The 12,736-nt window shown below is 39.7% G+C and overlaps 2 protein-coding genes across 6 annotated transcripts in view; one reads left to right on the top strand and one right to left on the bottom strand.

Moving 5' to 3' along the window:
• CA3H2orf15 (chromosome A3 C2orf15 homolog) overlaps positions 1-3,016 on the bottom strand; it is a 17,371-nt gene extending 14,355 nt beyond the window's left edge. Inside the window, exons 1-2 of one of the 2 annotated variants that reach the window (XM_049651377.1) lie at positions 1,830-3,016; positions 951-1,019 (exon numbers count right to left, since the gene is read on the bottom strand). The gene's annotated coding sequence lies outside the window, so the exon portion shown is untranslated. Of the gene's footprint in view, positions 1-950; positions 1,113-1,829 lie in introns of both variants that reach the window. The other variant, XM_049651378.1, reaches the window with a different exon arrangement.
• Positions 3,017-3,250: 234 nt separating this feature from the next.
• Positions 3,251-12,736, top strand: part of TSGA10 (testis specific 10) — a 159,670-nt gene continuing 150,184 nt past the window's right edge. For 2 of the 4 annotated variants that reach the window (XM_049651369.1, XM_049651368.1), the window contains exons 1-2: positions 3,315-3,413; positions 10,109-10,237. In XM_049651369.1, coding sequence (XP_049507326.1) covers positions 3,363-3,413; positions 10,109-10,237 — 180 coding nt within the window. In that variant the 5' untranslated portion in view covers positions 3,315-3,362. Of the gene's footprint in view, positions 3,414-3,657; positions 3,778-10,108; positions 10,238-12,736 lie in introns of those variants that run through there. The other 2 variants (XM_049651370.1, XM_049651371.1) reach the window with 2 other exon arrangements.

Genomic DNA, 12,736 nt, shown 5'->3' on the forward strand with positions numbered 1-12,736 from the left:
TTTTTTAATTTTTTTCAATGTTTATTTATTTTTGAGACAGAGAGAGACAGAGCATGAACGGGGGAGGGTCAGAGAGAGAGGGAGATACAGAAGCCGAAATAGGCTCCACGCTCCGACCTATCAGCACAGAGCCCGACATGGGGCTTGAACTCACAGACGGTGAGATCATGACCTGAGCTGAAGTCGGACGCTCAACCAACTGAGCCACCCAGGCGCCCCAATGGTTACTGTTTTTAACAGTGCAGCTCTAAAGAGTCAAACTGTTTCCAAGTAACATTACTGCATTTCAGAACGCAGCCTAAATATATTTAAAGAAAAACAAAACCAAAAACCTCCAGCACCCAACAATGTAAAATCTGCAATGTCTGTTAGCCAAAAAAATTAACCAGGCATGAAAACAAGCAGAAAAATATGACCCATAAACAGGAGGAAAAAAAATCAGTTAATAAAAACAAACCCAGAAATGACACAGGTGATGGAATTAGTTCTCAAGGACTTTAAAAGCCATTTTAAATATATTCCATATTTTCAAGAAGGTAAAGCAAATCATAAGCACAATGAGGTTAGAAATGGAAGATATTAAAAAAGAATTAAAATTCCAGAGATGAAAAATATAATTCTGACATAAAAAATATGGTGGATGGGATTAACACTGCCAAAGGAAAGAAAGTGACCCCGAAGATATATCACAAGATGTATCAAAATGAACACAGCATCAGTTAGTTGTGGGACAACATCAAGAACCCAAACACATGTTTAATTGGAGTCCCCCATTTTTTTAGGGTACCAAGGAGGTACAGAAAAAAAGGCAAAACAGATTTTTTTTGTAGTGAAGCTGTGAAATGATGGAGAAGCTAAGGGAACAGAAAACCCAGACCTTAGAATTACCCAGGAGTACCTGTCACATATGTACTATAAAAGGATTAGTTGGGGCAGAATGGAGCACTTACCACTCTTTGGATTTCCATAGAGGAAAGAAAATGTTCACTTTCTTGGATTGGGGGACGAAGTCAACAGTCCTTGATAGGAAAAGAAAGGAAAATCTTCATGCTCTGGTTTGGCCTTAAAATGTCCTTTTCCTTACATTCTTCCCAAAGAATCTTCAGAAACATCTAGGTGGTGTACACAAATGCTTAAGGTTTTCTTATTTTTTCCCTAAGGGAAGTACTTTCCTAACTTCTGTATTAATAAGCCCCTCATTCCTCCCAAGTCTTCAACTCAGACTTTCGAGGTTCATACATTTTCCCCTCTTTTCAATAATGCTAGATAATGAGAACATTTTATTCACCATAATCTTAGTATCTGAAAAGGAAATGAGATTATACATTGTTCTCCCTAAAATAACTTTTTAGGATGGTCTTTGAGAGTTCATGCTTTGTTTTTTAAAATTTTTTTATTAAAAAAAATTTTTTTTTAAGTAAGCTCTATGCCCAATATGGAGCTTGAACTCATGACTCCTAAAGGAAGAGTCCCATGCTGTACCTACTGAGCTAGCCAGGTGCCCCAGTTCATGCTTCTTTGTAAATTATTTTTATCAGTTAGGTAATATTACACTTTAATACCTCTCGGGACCTCTGACTTTGTCTAAAATAACAAGTATTCTCAACTTAATTTTTTAGTGTCTAGCTATACTTACAAAGTATATGCTAGCTGAAAATAAATGCTACAAAATATGAGAAGATGTAATGGCACAAACAGGTGAAGAAATCAGAACAGAAATGGGGAAAACATGTCACATATTTAAACGTACTTCTACGAAGTAATTTGTTCTAACATAAAATGTGTTTATGGATGCCAAAAATATATGGGTGGGGGGAATGAGTACTCACCTGGCAAAAACAGGAATTGTCTCTTCAAATGTGAAATTACTTTTGAAATACACAGGCGAAAACTTGAACATCAGAGAACAGCCCTAAAAACCTAGTTACCTATTTAATTTGTAGGAAAAGGCAGGGAGATACAGCCATTAGAGTTCTGAAGTTTTTTGGGTTAAGACAAGTTATTTAATATTAAGAAATGTTAAAAAGATAGTATTTTTTTTCAAGCCGGGCTCCAAAACTTTGGCAGAGTAATGCAACCCTTATTCTTTTTCACTAAAAAGCCCTTTTTCCACTTTTAGGTAACGTGGCTAATTTTAACATAGTTGGATGGCCAAATACATTACACCTGGTTAAGTTACAGTGTTCCAAGACTCAAGGCCCCTACTTGGGAGAACACAAATTTAAATGGTTTTACACAGGAAAATAATCGACACAACATTAAATATCAAGTGAGGTAGTATACCCTTTACTTTTTTGGTTAACGATCTGGTGGAAAGGGGTTTTAGAGAACTGACATGTGGGGAAGGAATACCGGTCAGGAATCAGCGCCTGCCACTTCCCGATTCAACCATGACTGAATTGTGCAGGGCTGACCGGGTCGTGGGTCCGCTGGCTCCCCAGGCTGCAGGCTGCCGGTGCTCACCCGAACAGAACTGCTCTCTCCCGAGAGGCTGCAGCAGCAGAACCCCACCGGGGAGACTCCCCGAAAACCGGCGCCTGGCTGCGGCAGGAGAGCTAACCAACCTCCCAGCCCTCAAAAGCAGCTCTGGGGAGTAACACGTTCCGAGTAACTCACTGAACATGTGTCCAGAACGGTGTAGGATCCCTAAGAAAAATGGCACAAAGCTGCAGCAGCAGAGCAGCACGTATCCTAGAGCCGAGGGAAGAAGGCTGGAGGATACACAGCCCTGCGCATGCGCGTTCCATCTAGGTGCTACACCGCCGGCAGAGAATAAGAATTAAGTGGTGGAAAAGGGGGCTGCGGCTGGTTACTAGGAGACGGGACGCTCGGGTGGTACGACTACGATCTGCGTGGCCGTACGCCTGCGCGGCGCGGATGGACCAGGAAGAGGCCTCTGCTACGCGGCCTGAAAGGCGGACAGGTGGACGTACGCGTCGCTACGTGCGTGGGTGCGCACGCACGGCTTGTAGTTCCCGCGAGAGGGAGGGTCGAGCCAGGTACGCGTGCGCACGGGAAATAGGGGCACGCGGAAAGGAAGCTGAGCGAAGGCGCCGGGGAGGTGGAGGACGAGCCCCCCTCAGGTACAGAGCGTGAGGGCGGGGCCGACGGCGGCTCCGACCGTCGCTAACCGCCTCCGCCTCCTTCCCTCAGGGTCCCGCCTTCCTCTGCCCCCCACCGGGGCGGGGCCACGTCGATTTAGGTGTGGGAGGGGAGGGGAAAGGGGCGGAGGATGGAGACGGGGAGGGACCTGGATCTCTGGGGCAGGCAAAGGCCCGCCAGTCGTCAGCATGAGCTCCAGCGTGGAAGCTGGGCCGAGAAGCCCAGGGAGGGACTCGGAGCTCCAGGTGGGAGCAGCAGGGATGCGCCGGGTCGGGATAAAGCAGCTCCTGGGCCGAAAGGCCCTGCAACAGGTCTGATGTGACGGGAATTAGGGGCTATGGGTGATCTCCGAGGTGGGTATTCACTGCTTGACCCGCTGTGAGGAACGGTGGAGAGCAGAGTCGCGGTCCAAGGAAGTCCTCCAGGAGCAAACTTTTCCCCTGTTGTCGTTTCTTGGGCTCTTAGCGTTGAGCCGAGTTCCTATGGTGACCGCTTCGCTTCCTGCCACAGCTCTCCACTTGGTAGTTGTGGGGACTGTTCTGTTTAGAAACGCTTGGAGTGGAGCTGAGGAATTTGAAAGTCAGAGATTCGGGAGTTCAATCTGCTCTTCCTGACTCCCGGTGTCTCATTTTTAAGCCTCCTTATAGATTTTGGGAGGTGAAGGGCCGAGATTACGTAGGTATTTGCATGGAAATCTCCAATAATTTCACTGGAAATTATACGCAGGAAAGTCAGAGTGAATTGGGTTTTGTTTGAAAAAATATTTGAGACAAGCTGAGTAACTGTGGCATCTGTGGACCTGATACCTAAATACGTATAGGAATATGTTTTTTTTCTTTAAATAAAGTCAAGCATCATGGCTTAAGAAAGATTTGCATAGTGACAGAGTCCCAGTGTTTTCCTTCTTCCACTCCAGACCCTTATATCGCAAAATATTCGTTGTTTTAAAATTTCTTTTCTGGTTTTCGGCATTTAAAGAACACTGTTTTTGTTTGTTTGTTTGTTTTGTTTTTTAAACATGGAAGGAGATAAGTAGAAAAATAGTTTATAACTATAAGAAAATAGGTTAGTTATAAACGTAAGTGGAAAGTGTCACATTATTCAAATCTGCTTCCAGGATAAAACTGGTTGTTTGTAGTTTAATTGCTCAATGAACTTAAACCATTCAATTTTAATTAGTGAGAAATAACTAGGAACATATATTAATGAAATATTTATTGTAAACAATAAACTTTGGCATTATTTAATGGCAGCTTCCAAAATATATCTTATTTTGTTTACTGTCTGAAAAAAAAAATCACTGTTTATTGTCCAGCATATAATCAGATGTAGAGATTCTGTTGGCTCCTTTGCTGTATTCTTTTCAGTTGCTTAGATCAGTTTTGGGTAATTTGCTTTTAGAGTATTCCATATACAGAGGCAATTAGAGAAGTATTATCCATTCTCTTTTCCATCACATATCCCCTTTTCTTCCCAGATGTAGCCACTATCCTGACTTATATGACAATCTCTTTCTTGCGTTTCGTTATAGTTTCTCCATCTTTGTGTATGAACAGACATTCTAGTTTGGCTTGTGTTTGAATTTTATATAAATGGAATTGTAGTAAGTATTCCTTTGTAGTTTGCTTCTTTAGTCAATGTTATGTTTTTTAGATTTATCCATGTTACGTATAGTTTGTTGTTCAGTGCTCCATTTTAAGACTATACCACAATTTATTTACTCTAGTATTAGGGTTTTTACAGTTTTTGGTAACTATGAGCAACACTGCTGTGGACTTTTCCTATACATGTCCCTCATGATAATCTTTTAAAGTGAGCTGATTAGTAAGGTAGTTTTGTCTTAATGAATGTGATTAACATCAGTCTGTTATTAATATTTTTTAGTTCAGAAAAGCCTCTTAAAAACAACTCTTTAACTTCTTATGTTTCTTAGAGGTCTTGAGAAATGATACTTCTAAGGCCATTGTTTTATGCTCCTTTAAAAAGACAAGTTATTTCTTTACAGTATAGTCTGGATAGAAGAAAAGTCAGCTTGGGTTTGGATGCAATGACTAGAGAGATTATTTCTTTTTCCTAAGAAAGGTTAAACATTGTGGCTTTACTGTTTTGTTTGAAGTGAATTCCCAAAACATTTATTCATTCATTTTTATAATCAAAATCTATCTCAAAAGTATTCATAAAACTGTGGTTTTCTTCATCCTTCTGTTAGTGAGGCTATTCCTTCCTACTTCAAAATGTTAATGTAAACTTTTGGAGACAACTTTATAAAAAGAAAACAAGTTGAACTTTTGTGGAAACAGATTTCAGAATCCCATATAAAGTACTCCAGTATTTTTAATTTTTCTACCGAAATATTGCGTAGATTTGTTGAGCTTGTAGTATATGCATGATCTTTTGCTCAAGACTGATGATATTTTTTGGCACATGATCTTACCTCCTATTTCACGAAAAATGAAAATTCTTCCAGGCAGGACCTTTTGCACATTTCTATCTGTTCTTACCTAAATCTTCACCTGACCTTGCTTTTCTCTTTCTTGTCTCAAATGACAGTGCACAGACCATTTCTTTGGGTTTACTTTTTTTTTTTTTTTAATGTTTATTCTTTGAAAGAGAGAGCTTGAGAGGGGGAGAGGCAGAGAGAGAGAGGGAGACACAGAATCTGAAGCAGGCTCCAGGCTCTGAGCTGTCAGCACAGAGCCCAACACGTGGCCTGAACCCACAAACCATGAGATCGTGACCTGAGCTGAACTCAGATGGTCAACTGACTGAGCCACCCAGGTGCCCTCTTTGGGTTCACTTTTATTGGGTCAGTGGTCTTCCTTCATTAGTTAACATTAACCATGTTTTAGGTATCTTCACTGTGTTTATGCCGTAGGACTTCTTAAGCTAGAGTGTAAAAGCTTTAGGGAGTTCTTGAACCCCCTGAAGTTGCTTGTAAAATTTTGTATGCGTTTTTATTTTCCTGAGGAGAGGACTCAGGGCTTTTGTTTAATTCTGAAGGGAGTCCTTGATACAAGGAGAATTAAGAAACAAATTCTTCTCTTTTGTAACAACCCTTCAACAACTGTGGTCTTCTAACTTTTGCTCATAGTTTTGGGGGAACATGGAAAATATATTCTAAGTCTTTTTGGGGGAAGTTGAAGTCAAAAGTACTTTTTTGTACTCTTTTTCTCTATATTCCCTTGGCATACATTACATTCCACTGATATGGTGTTAATACTGACTATAATTTCTGATTTATTTTTTCTGGACTTCCCTAGATCCATCTAAAAATTGTAGGTTTTTGTTTTCCATCTTCCTATCCCCAGAATCTAATGTTGGTTCGTTCTTATTCTAGCTATTTATAAATTTGTTTTGTAAGTGAATAAATGTGGTTGTTAAAATCTTAAAATATAAATAGAAACGGTGACAGTAGGGTTAGAAAAAAATGTATTTGAGAGAGGTTTTAGTGAAAAGACTAGTAGGACTTGATGGCCGATAATATATATAGCACTTCTTTTTGCCAGGCAGTGTTCTAAAATGCTTTATCGAACTCATTTAGTCTTCACACCTCTATCACGCAAGTATTATTATCATTCCTGTTTCAGAGATGGGGAAGCCATGGCCAGAGATCTAACTTGCTCATAGGCAGCTAAGAAACAGCACAACTAGCATAATGAACATAAGCAGTCTGATGCTAAAGAACAAGCTCCTAACCACTATGCTGTGATGCTTCCTCATTGAGAATGGTTGTGATTTTAGCTTGAGTGTTTATCGTAACAGTTTGCTGCTTCCAAAGTACTTTCACTTGTATTCTTCAAGATCTGTACAGGAACACAAGTTCCATTTAGATAGAGATTATGGGAGTGTGGAGGATATTCAGTGGTCTGAGGTGGGGAAACTGGCAGGCCAGGCATGGGCATTTCAGATACACTGATTTCTCTCCCTTTTCACTGCCTCCAAAGATAGTGCAGAGAACGTAGCAACTCTAATATGATTGCCCACAATTGTCAGGTAGACTTTTGGCCTCTTGCTACTTTTAATTTCTAGTCTAACCTGATAGGTAATTTTATAGAATCCCTACCTGACTATTTAGTTTACCAAAGAGAAGAAAGAAAGTTCAATTTTATCTGCTTTTGTACACTGCTTCCTTATCGACCTATACAAATTTTTATTGGCACTTTCCTATTATGCAAAGAATTCTGTGCAGGTTGGTAGGACTACAGAGAACTCTAGGACACTGCTTGTTTGTAAGATTCTAGTAATTGTGTGAGGAAGACATATCCAGAAAAATAAATAGCTACACAGATTATTGTATAACCAATACATACAGAAGTCTCAATAAAGAAGTAATCACTGTGGTGCCTGAGTGGCTAGTCGGTTAAGTGTCTGACTTTGCCTCAGGTCATGATCTCATGGTTCATGGGTTCGAGTCCTGCCTTGGGTTCTGTGCTGACAGCTTGGAGCCTGCAGCCTGCTTCAGATTCTGTGTCTCCCTTTCTCTCTCTCTGCCCCTCCCCAACTCACGCTCTGTCTCTCTCTTAAAAATAAGTAAACATTAAAAAAAAAAAAAAAAAGAAGTAATCACTATCTGATGGAGAATACTGAGAACACCTACTAGAAAATATGGAATTCAAGCTGTGCCTCAGAAGTGTCTTTCGTTAAATGGAGAAAAGATAGTATGTTTCTATAATGATAATATGAACCTATGTGTAAAGAATGTAGAATAGTTTGTTTTTCATAAAGGGATTCTTGGAGGTATCAATTAGGAGATAAGTTTGGAGAAGTGGGAGGCAACCACATTATGAAGAACTGTGAACGCGTGGCAGGTTTCCACTTCATTTGAAGAGATCCTTGCTATTCAAAGTGTAGTCTCTGTACTAACCAAATAAGGAATTACTGAGCAGCATTTTTAGAAATGCAGTATTTCAAGCCTACCATGGATAAGAAAATTCCTAAATGATTTAGATGTTCAGAAGATTTGAAAAGTACTGTTAATTATAGTGAATAGTCTGAATCTGTTATTCTAAGTCAAATGTTTATAACTAGGAATACATTTTTCAACAGAAACTATGTAAGCAATGGTACTTGGGATTTTGGCTTAATCTATAAAATCTTAAATGATTTATAAATTAGAATTAGTCTGTGAGGGATGTCTTGGTGGCTCAGTTGGTTAAGCATCCGACTCTTGATTTCAGCAGTGTCATGGTCTTGGAGTTGTGAGATTGAGCCCTATATCGGGCTCCATGGTGGGCATGGAGCCTGCTTAAGATTCTCTCTCTCTCTGTCTCTCTCTGTCTGTCTCTCTCTCTCTCTGCCCCCCTCTCCCCTCCAAAAAAAAAAAAAAAAAAAAAGAAAAGAAATACTCTGTGAGATCTAATGCTGAAATTCCAGGTGAGGCAGTAACTGTTGGAATGAAGAACAGAAAAGTAGATTTATGTCTAGTTTAGGGAAAGGAAAAAAGGAAAATAAGCCTGTCAGACTGCTAAGTGCTGGATTGCACAGGGTGTAACACAAGGTCAGGGACTGGGGGATCCTGATCCTGCATTTTCCCAAACACTAGATTTTGGACAATAGCATCTGTGTGGCCGGGAGAGATCTAGGATGCTTGTGGCAAATTCTTTCTTCCTTAACATAATGTTAGCTTTGGTTCAGGGAAAGAAAAAATTTCTTTCCTAAATTACACAGTTTCTGAGATACATTCTCATGTAAAAAAATCACATTGTGATGGTACATGGGTGGCTCAGTAGGTTGAGCTTCCAACTCTTGATTCAGATCAGGTCATGATCCCAGGTTCATGGGATCAAGCCCCTTGTCAGGCTCCAAGCTGAGTGTGGAGTCTGCTTGGGATTCTCTCTCTCCCTCTCCCTCCCTCCCTCTCTTTCCCCCTGCTCCTCTCCTCTGCTGGCGCATACATGTTATCTCTCTCTTAAAAACAAACAAACAAACAAAAAAAACACAGTGTGGAGTAGTATGTACAGTATACTAAAGTGAAAAATATTTTAACACGTTATTTTGCACTTGGGCAAATATATATGTAGGAAAAATTCCTAGAAGTAGAATTATCTGTGCAGAAGCTACGTGCATTTATAGTGTTGCTAGATTTTACATAATTGTTCTCGAGAAATATTGTGTCAATTTAACCCACCACCAGTGATGTATAAGAATGTTAAATTATAGGGGCGCCTGGGTGGCTCAGTCAGTTGGGCATCGATTTCGGCTCAGGGCATGATCTCATGGTTCGTGGGTTCGAGCCCTGCGTTGGGCTCTATGCTGACAGCTCAGAGCCTGGAGTCTGCTTCAGATTCTCTGTCTCCCTCTCTTTCTGTCCTTCCCCGGCTCAGCCCTGTCTCTGTCTCTCTCTCTCTCAAAAATAAACAAACATTAAAAAAAAAGTTACATTATATATCCAACTGTTTGATCTTCGCCAATATGAGATTAAAAAATGGTATCTCAGTGTTGTTTTAATTTGTATCCTTCTAAATGGTGAGATTGAGTATCTTTTAACCTATTTAAGAGCCATTACTGTGAAATATCCATATTCTTCATCAACTTTTAGAGTATTTTCTGTTTTTATTTATAAGAATCATTTCTGTATTAGGGAAGTTAGCTCTTTGTGATATGTGTAGCAAAGCTTTTTATTAATATACAAAAGCAGCAACGAATATGTAGCTAGTAGCTATTATATTGGACAACACAGACCTAAAGGTAGACTACATAATTTGTTGCTGACCTGTATTTCCTTAGAACAGTGATTACCAAATGGATAGGATGGGGTATGTCTTTTTTGAAAAGCATGTGTAATATTGTAGTTTTATATTTGGAAAACACAAAAAGTTTATAACATGAAATTTTAAGAAAGTAAAGCTTGATGAAAATCCTCTTAGCTGGTGGGACAAGGTTAAAAACAATTGCAAATGTATCTAAAAATATTGTTAATTTCCAAAAATCATTAATTGTTGTAAGAAATCACAAAACTGTTTTAAACTAAAAAAATCTCTGCATCATTCTCATTTTTTCCCACTAGGTTACCACCAAAGAACATGATTTTGGTCTAGGGGCTCCATTTTCTGAACCTGAAAAATACCAGAATACTCTCCAGCTAGAGCAAGAAGTGAGAAATCAAGACCAATTCATCTCTGCACTGAAATTACAGGTTATATTTAATTTCTGTATTTCCCTGAATTAATTTGGGATGGAGGCCTATTTTAAAACAAGAAGATGGAGAATAAATACTAATTCAGTGCTCATTGACATCTTCTGAGTCTAAAATCATTCCATTTCTATCTTAAGCATTTTGATACATGCAGATTCAGATAGATATAATGAGTGCAAACTATGTGGCAAGTGTTGTATCCAGTACTTTTAAGTACATAATGTTACTTAATCATTTCCAACCTTGTGAAATAATGATGTTATTTCCATTTTAAAGACATGGAAGCTGAGGTTCCAAGAGATTAGAGAATTAAGATATTTGAGTAATGAGTGACAGAGCTAAGTAGGATTTGTTTGAGTTTCCAAGTTAGCTAGGATTTGAACCCAGTTCTCTGTATTGTCTGTTCACCTGGTGCGTGATGTGCCGTATGGCTACTAATGAAGGCTATTAAAAGAAACTTCCTCTTTTAGGAAAATGGAGTAGACTTACTTTGCCCTATTTCTCCCACCAAGTACAGCTAAAAATGCTGAGCGTTTTGTTATAAAACAAATATAAGGACATCCTGAAAGGTGGGAAGGAGGAGGAAGACTGGCTAGGGACCTCAGCACACATTAAGTGACACATTGGTGAATTCCTGGGTTTTTCTTTTGCTCCATATATCTCAAAGTGCTGGAAAAACTGGCATCTAGAAATAGCAATGGATGCAGACAAAAACAGTTCTCAGAAGAGCCATTCTTCCAGACAAAAGAACTAGGAAGGCAGCAGCCTCGCAATATGGTTTTTTTTTCCTTTGTCCTAGGTTTTTTTTTTTTTTTTCCCCAAATTTATTTAGTTATTTTGAGGGAGAGAGAGAGTGTGAGCCAGGCAGGGACAGAGAGAGAGGGAGAGAGCGAGAGAGAGAGAGAATATCCCAAGCAGGCTCCACACTGTCCTGCAGAGCCTGATGTGGGGCTTGATTCCATGACCTTGAGATCATGACTTGAGCTGAAGTCAGATGCTTGACCTACTGAGCCAACCAGTGCCCCTCTGTCCTAGGTTTTTATAATTTATGTATCTTTTTAATTTGGAAGCAATATCAAACTTATATAAAAGTCACAAGTACAGAACAAAGACTATCATCCCTCAAACCATTTGAGAGTAAGTTGCAGACCTGCTGTCCTGATCTCTCTAAAATATGAGTGGGTATTTCCTATAAATAAGAACACTTTCCTACAAGATCACAGTACAATCTAGTAAAATCAGGAAATGAATTTCAATACATAGCTGCCAGCTAAGCCTCTGGCTTAGTTTTTGCCAATTGTTCCATAATGTCCTCAGTTACAAAAAGATCTAGTCCAGCATTGCACATTGCATTTAATTATCATGTCCATTTATCTCCTTCATTCTGGAACAGTTCCCCATTCTTCCTTGATGTTCATGACTATGACACTTTAAAGAACACAGGTGAGGGACGCCTGGGTGGCTCAGTCGGTTGAGCGTCTGACTTCAGCTCAGGTCATGATCTCGCGGTTTGTGAGTTCGAGTCCCGTGTCAGGCTCTGTGCTGACAGCTTGGAGCCTGGAGCCTGCTTTGGATTCTGTGTCTGTCTGTCTGTCTGTCTGTCTCTCTCTCTCTCTGCCCTTCCCCTACTTGTGCTCTGTCTCTCAAAAATACATATATGTTAAAAAAAAAAAAATTAACACAGGTGAATTATTTTGTAGAATGGCCATTGATTTGGGTTTGTCATGATTATGTTAATGAACCTTTGGCTGTGTGGTAGCCTTCAAATTGGCCCCACCTCATGTTACTCCCATTCTTATGCGGTCTTTTCACACATTGTACCATAACTGATCTTTGTGACCAAGAGCATAGAGCAGAAGTGATTAAGTTATAGAGTGATCTCTTGGATCATTTGCTCTGAAGGAAGCAAACATCCACGATGTGAGTAGCCCTGTGAACAGGCCAGCATGGCAAGGTACTGAATCATCTAGCCAGTAACCAGTGAGAAACAGGCCTGCAAACTGTGTTGGGTGAGCTTGGGAGTGGATTCTCCAGTCCCAGTTAAACCTTGCCATGGTGACTGTCACCCTGGCTGACTCTTCTGACCTTGTGAGAGACCTTAAACCAGAATTAGCAAATTAAGCCACTCCCAGATCCCTCACCCCTGGAAACTGTGACATAATAAATGTTGGCTTAAGGTACAACATGAATACAGACAGGAATAGTACAGAAATGATGGTGGGTTCTTTTTATTGCATCCCATCAAGTAGCACACAATTTCAATTTGTTCTATTACTAATGATCTTTATTCGGATCTTTCGATTAAAGCGATATCTTCTGGGTTTTTCCCTGGTGAAGTTGCTTTTTTTCTCTCTTTTAATTATTTTTTAATTTTTGTATTGAAGTACAGTTGACATCCAGTGTTAAATTAGTTTCAGGTGTACGGTGTAGTGATTTGACAGCTCTATATATTATGCTATCCTCACCCCAAGAGTAGTTGCCATCTATTACCATACGATG

The sequence above is a fragment of the Panthera uncia genome, assembly GCF_023721935.1.
Source record: "Panthera uncia isolate 11264 chromosome A3 unlocalized genomic scaffold, Puncia_PCG_1.0 HiC_scaffold_11, whole genome shotgun sequence".
Taxonomy (NCBI): domain Eukaryota; kingdom Metazoa; phylum Chordata; class Mammalia; order Carnivora; family Felidae; genus Panthera; species Panthera uncia.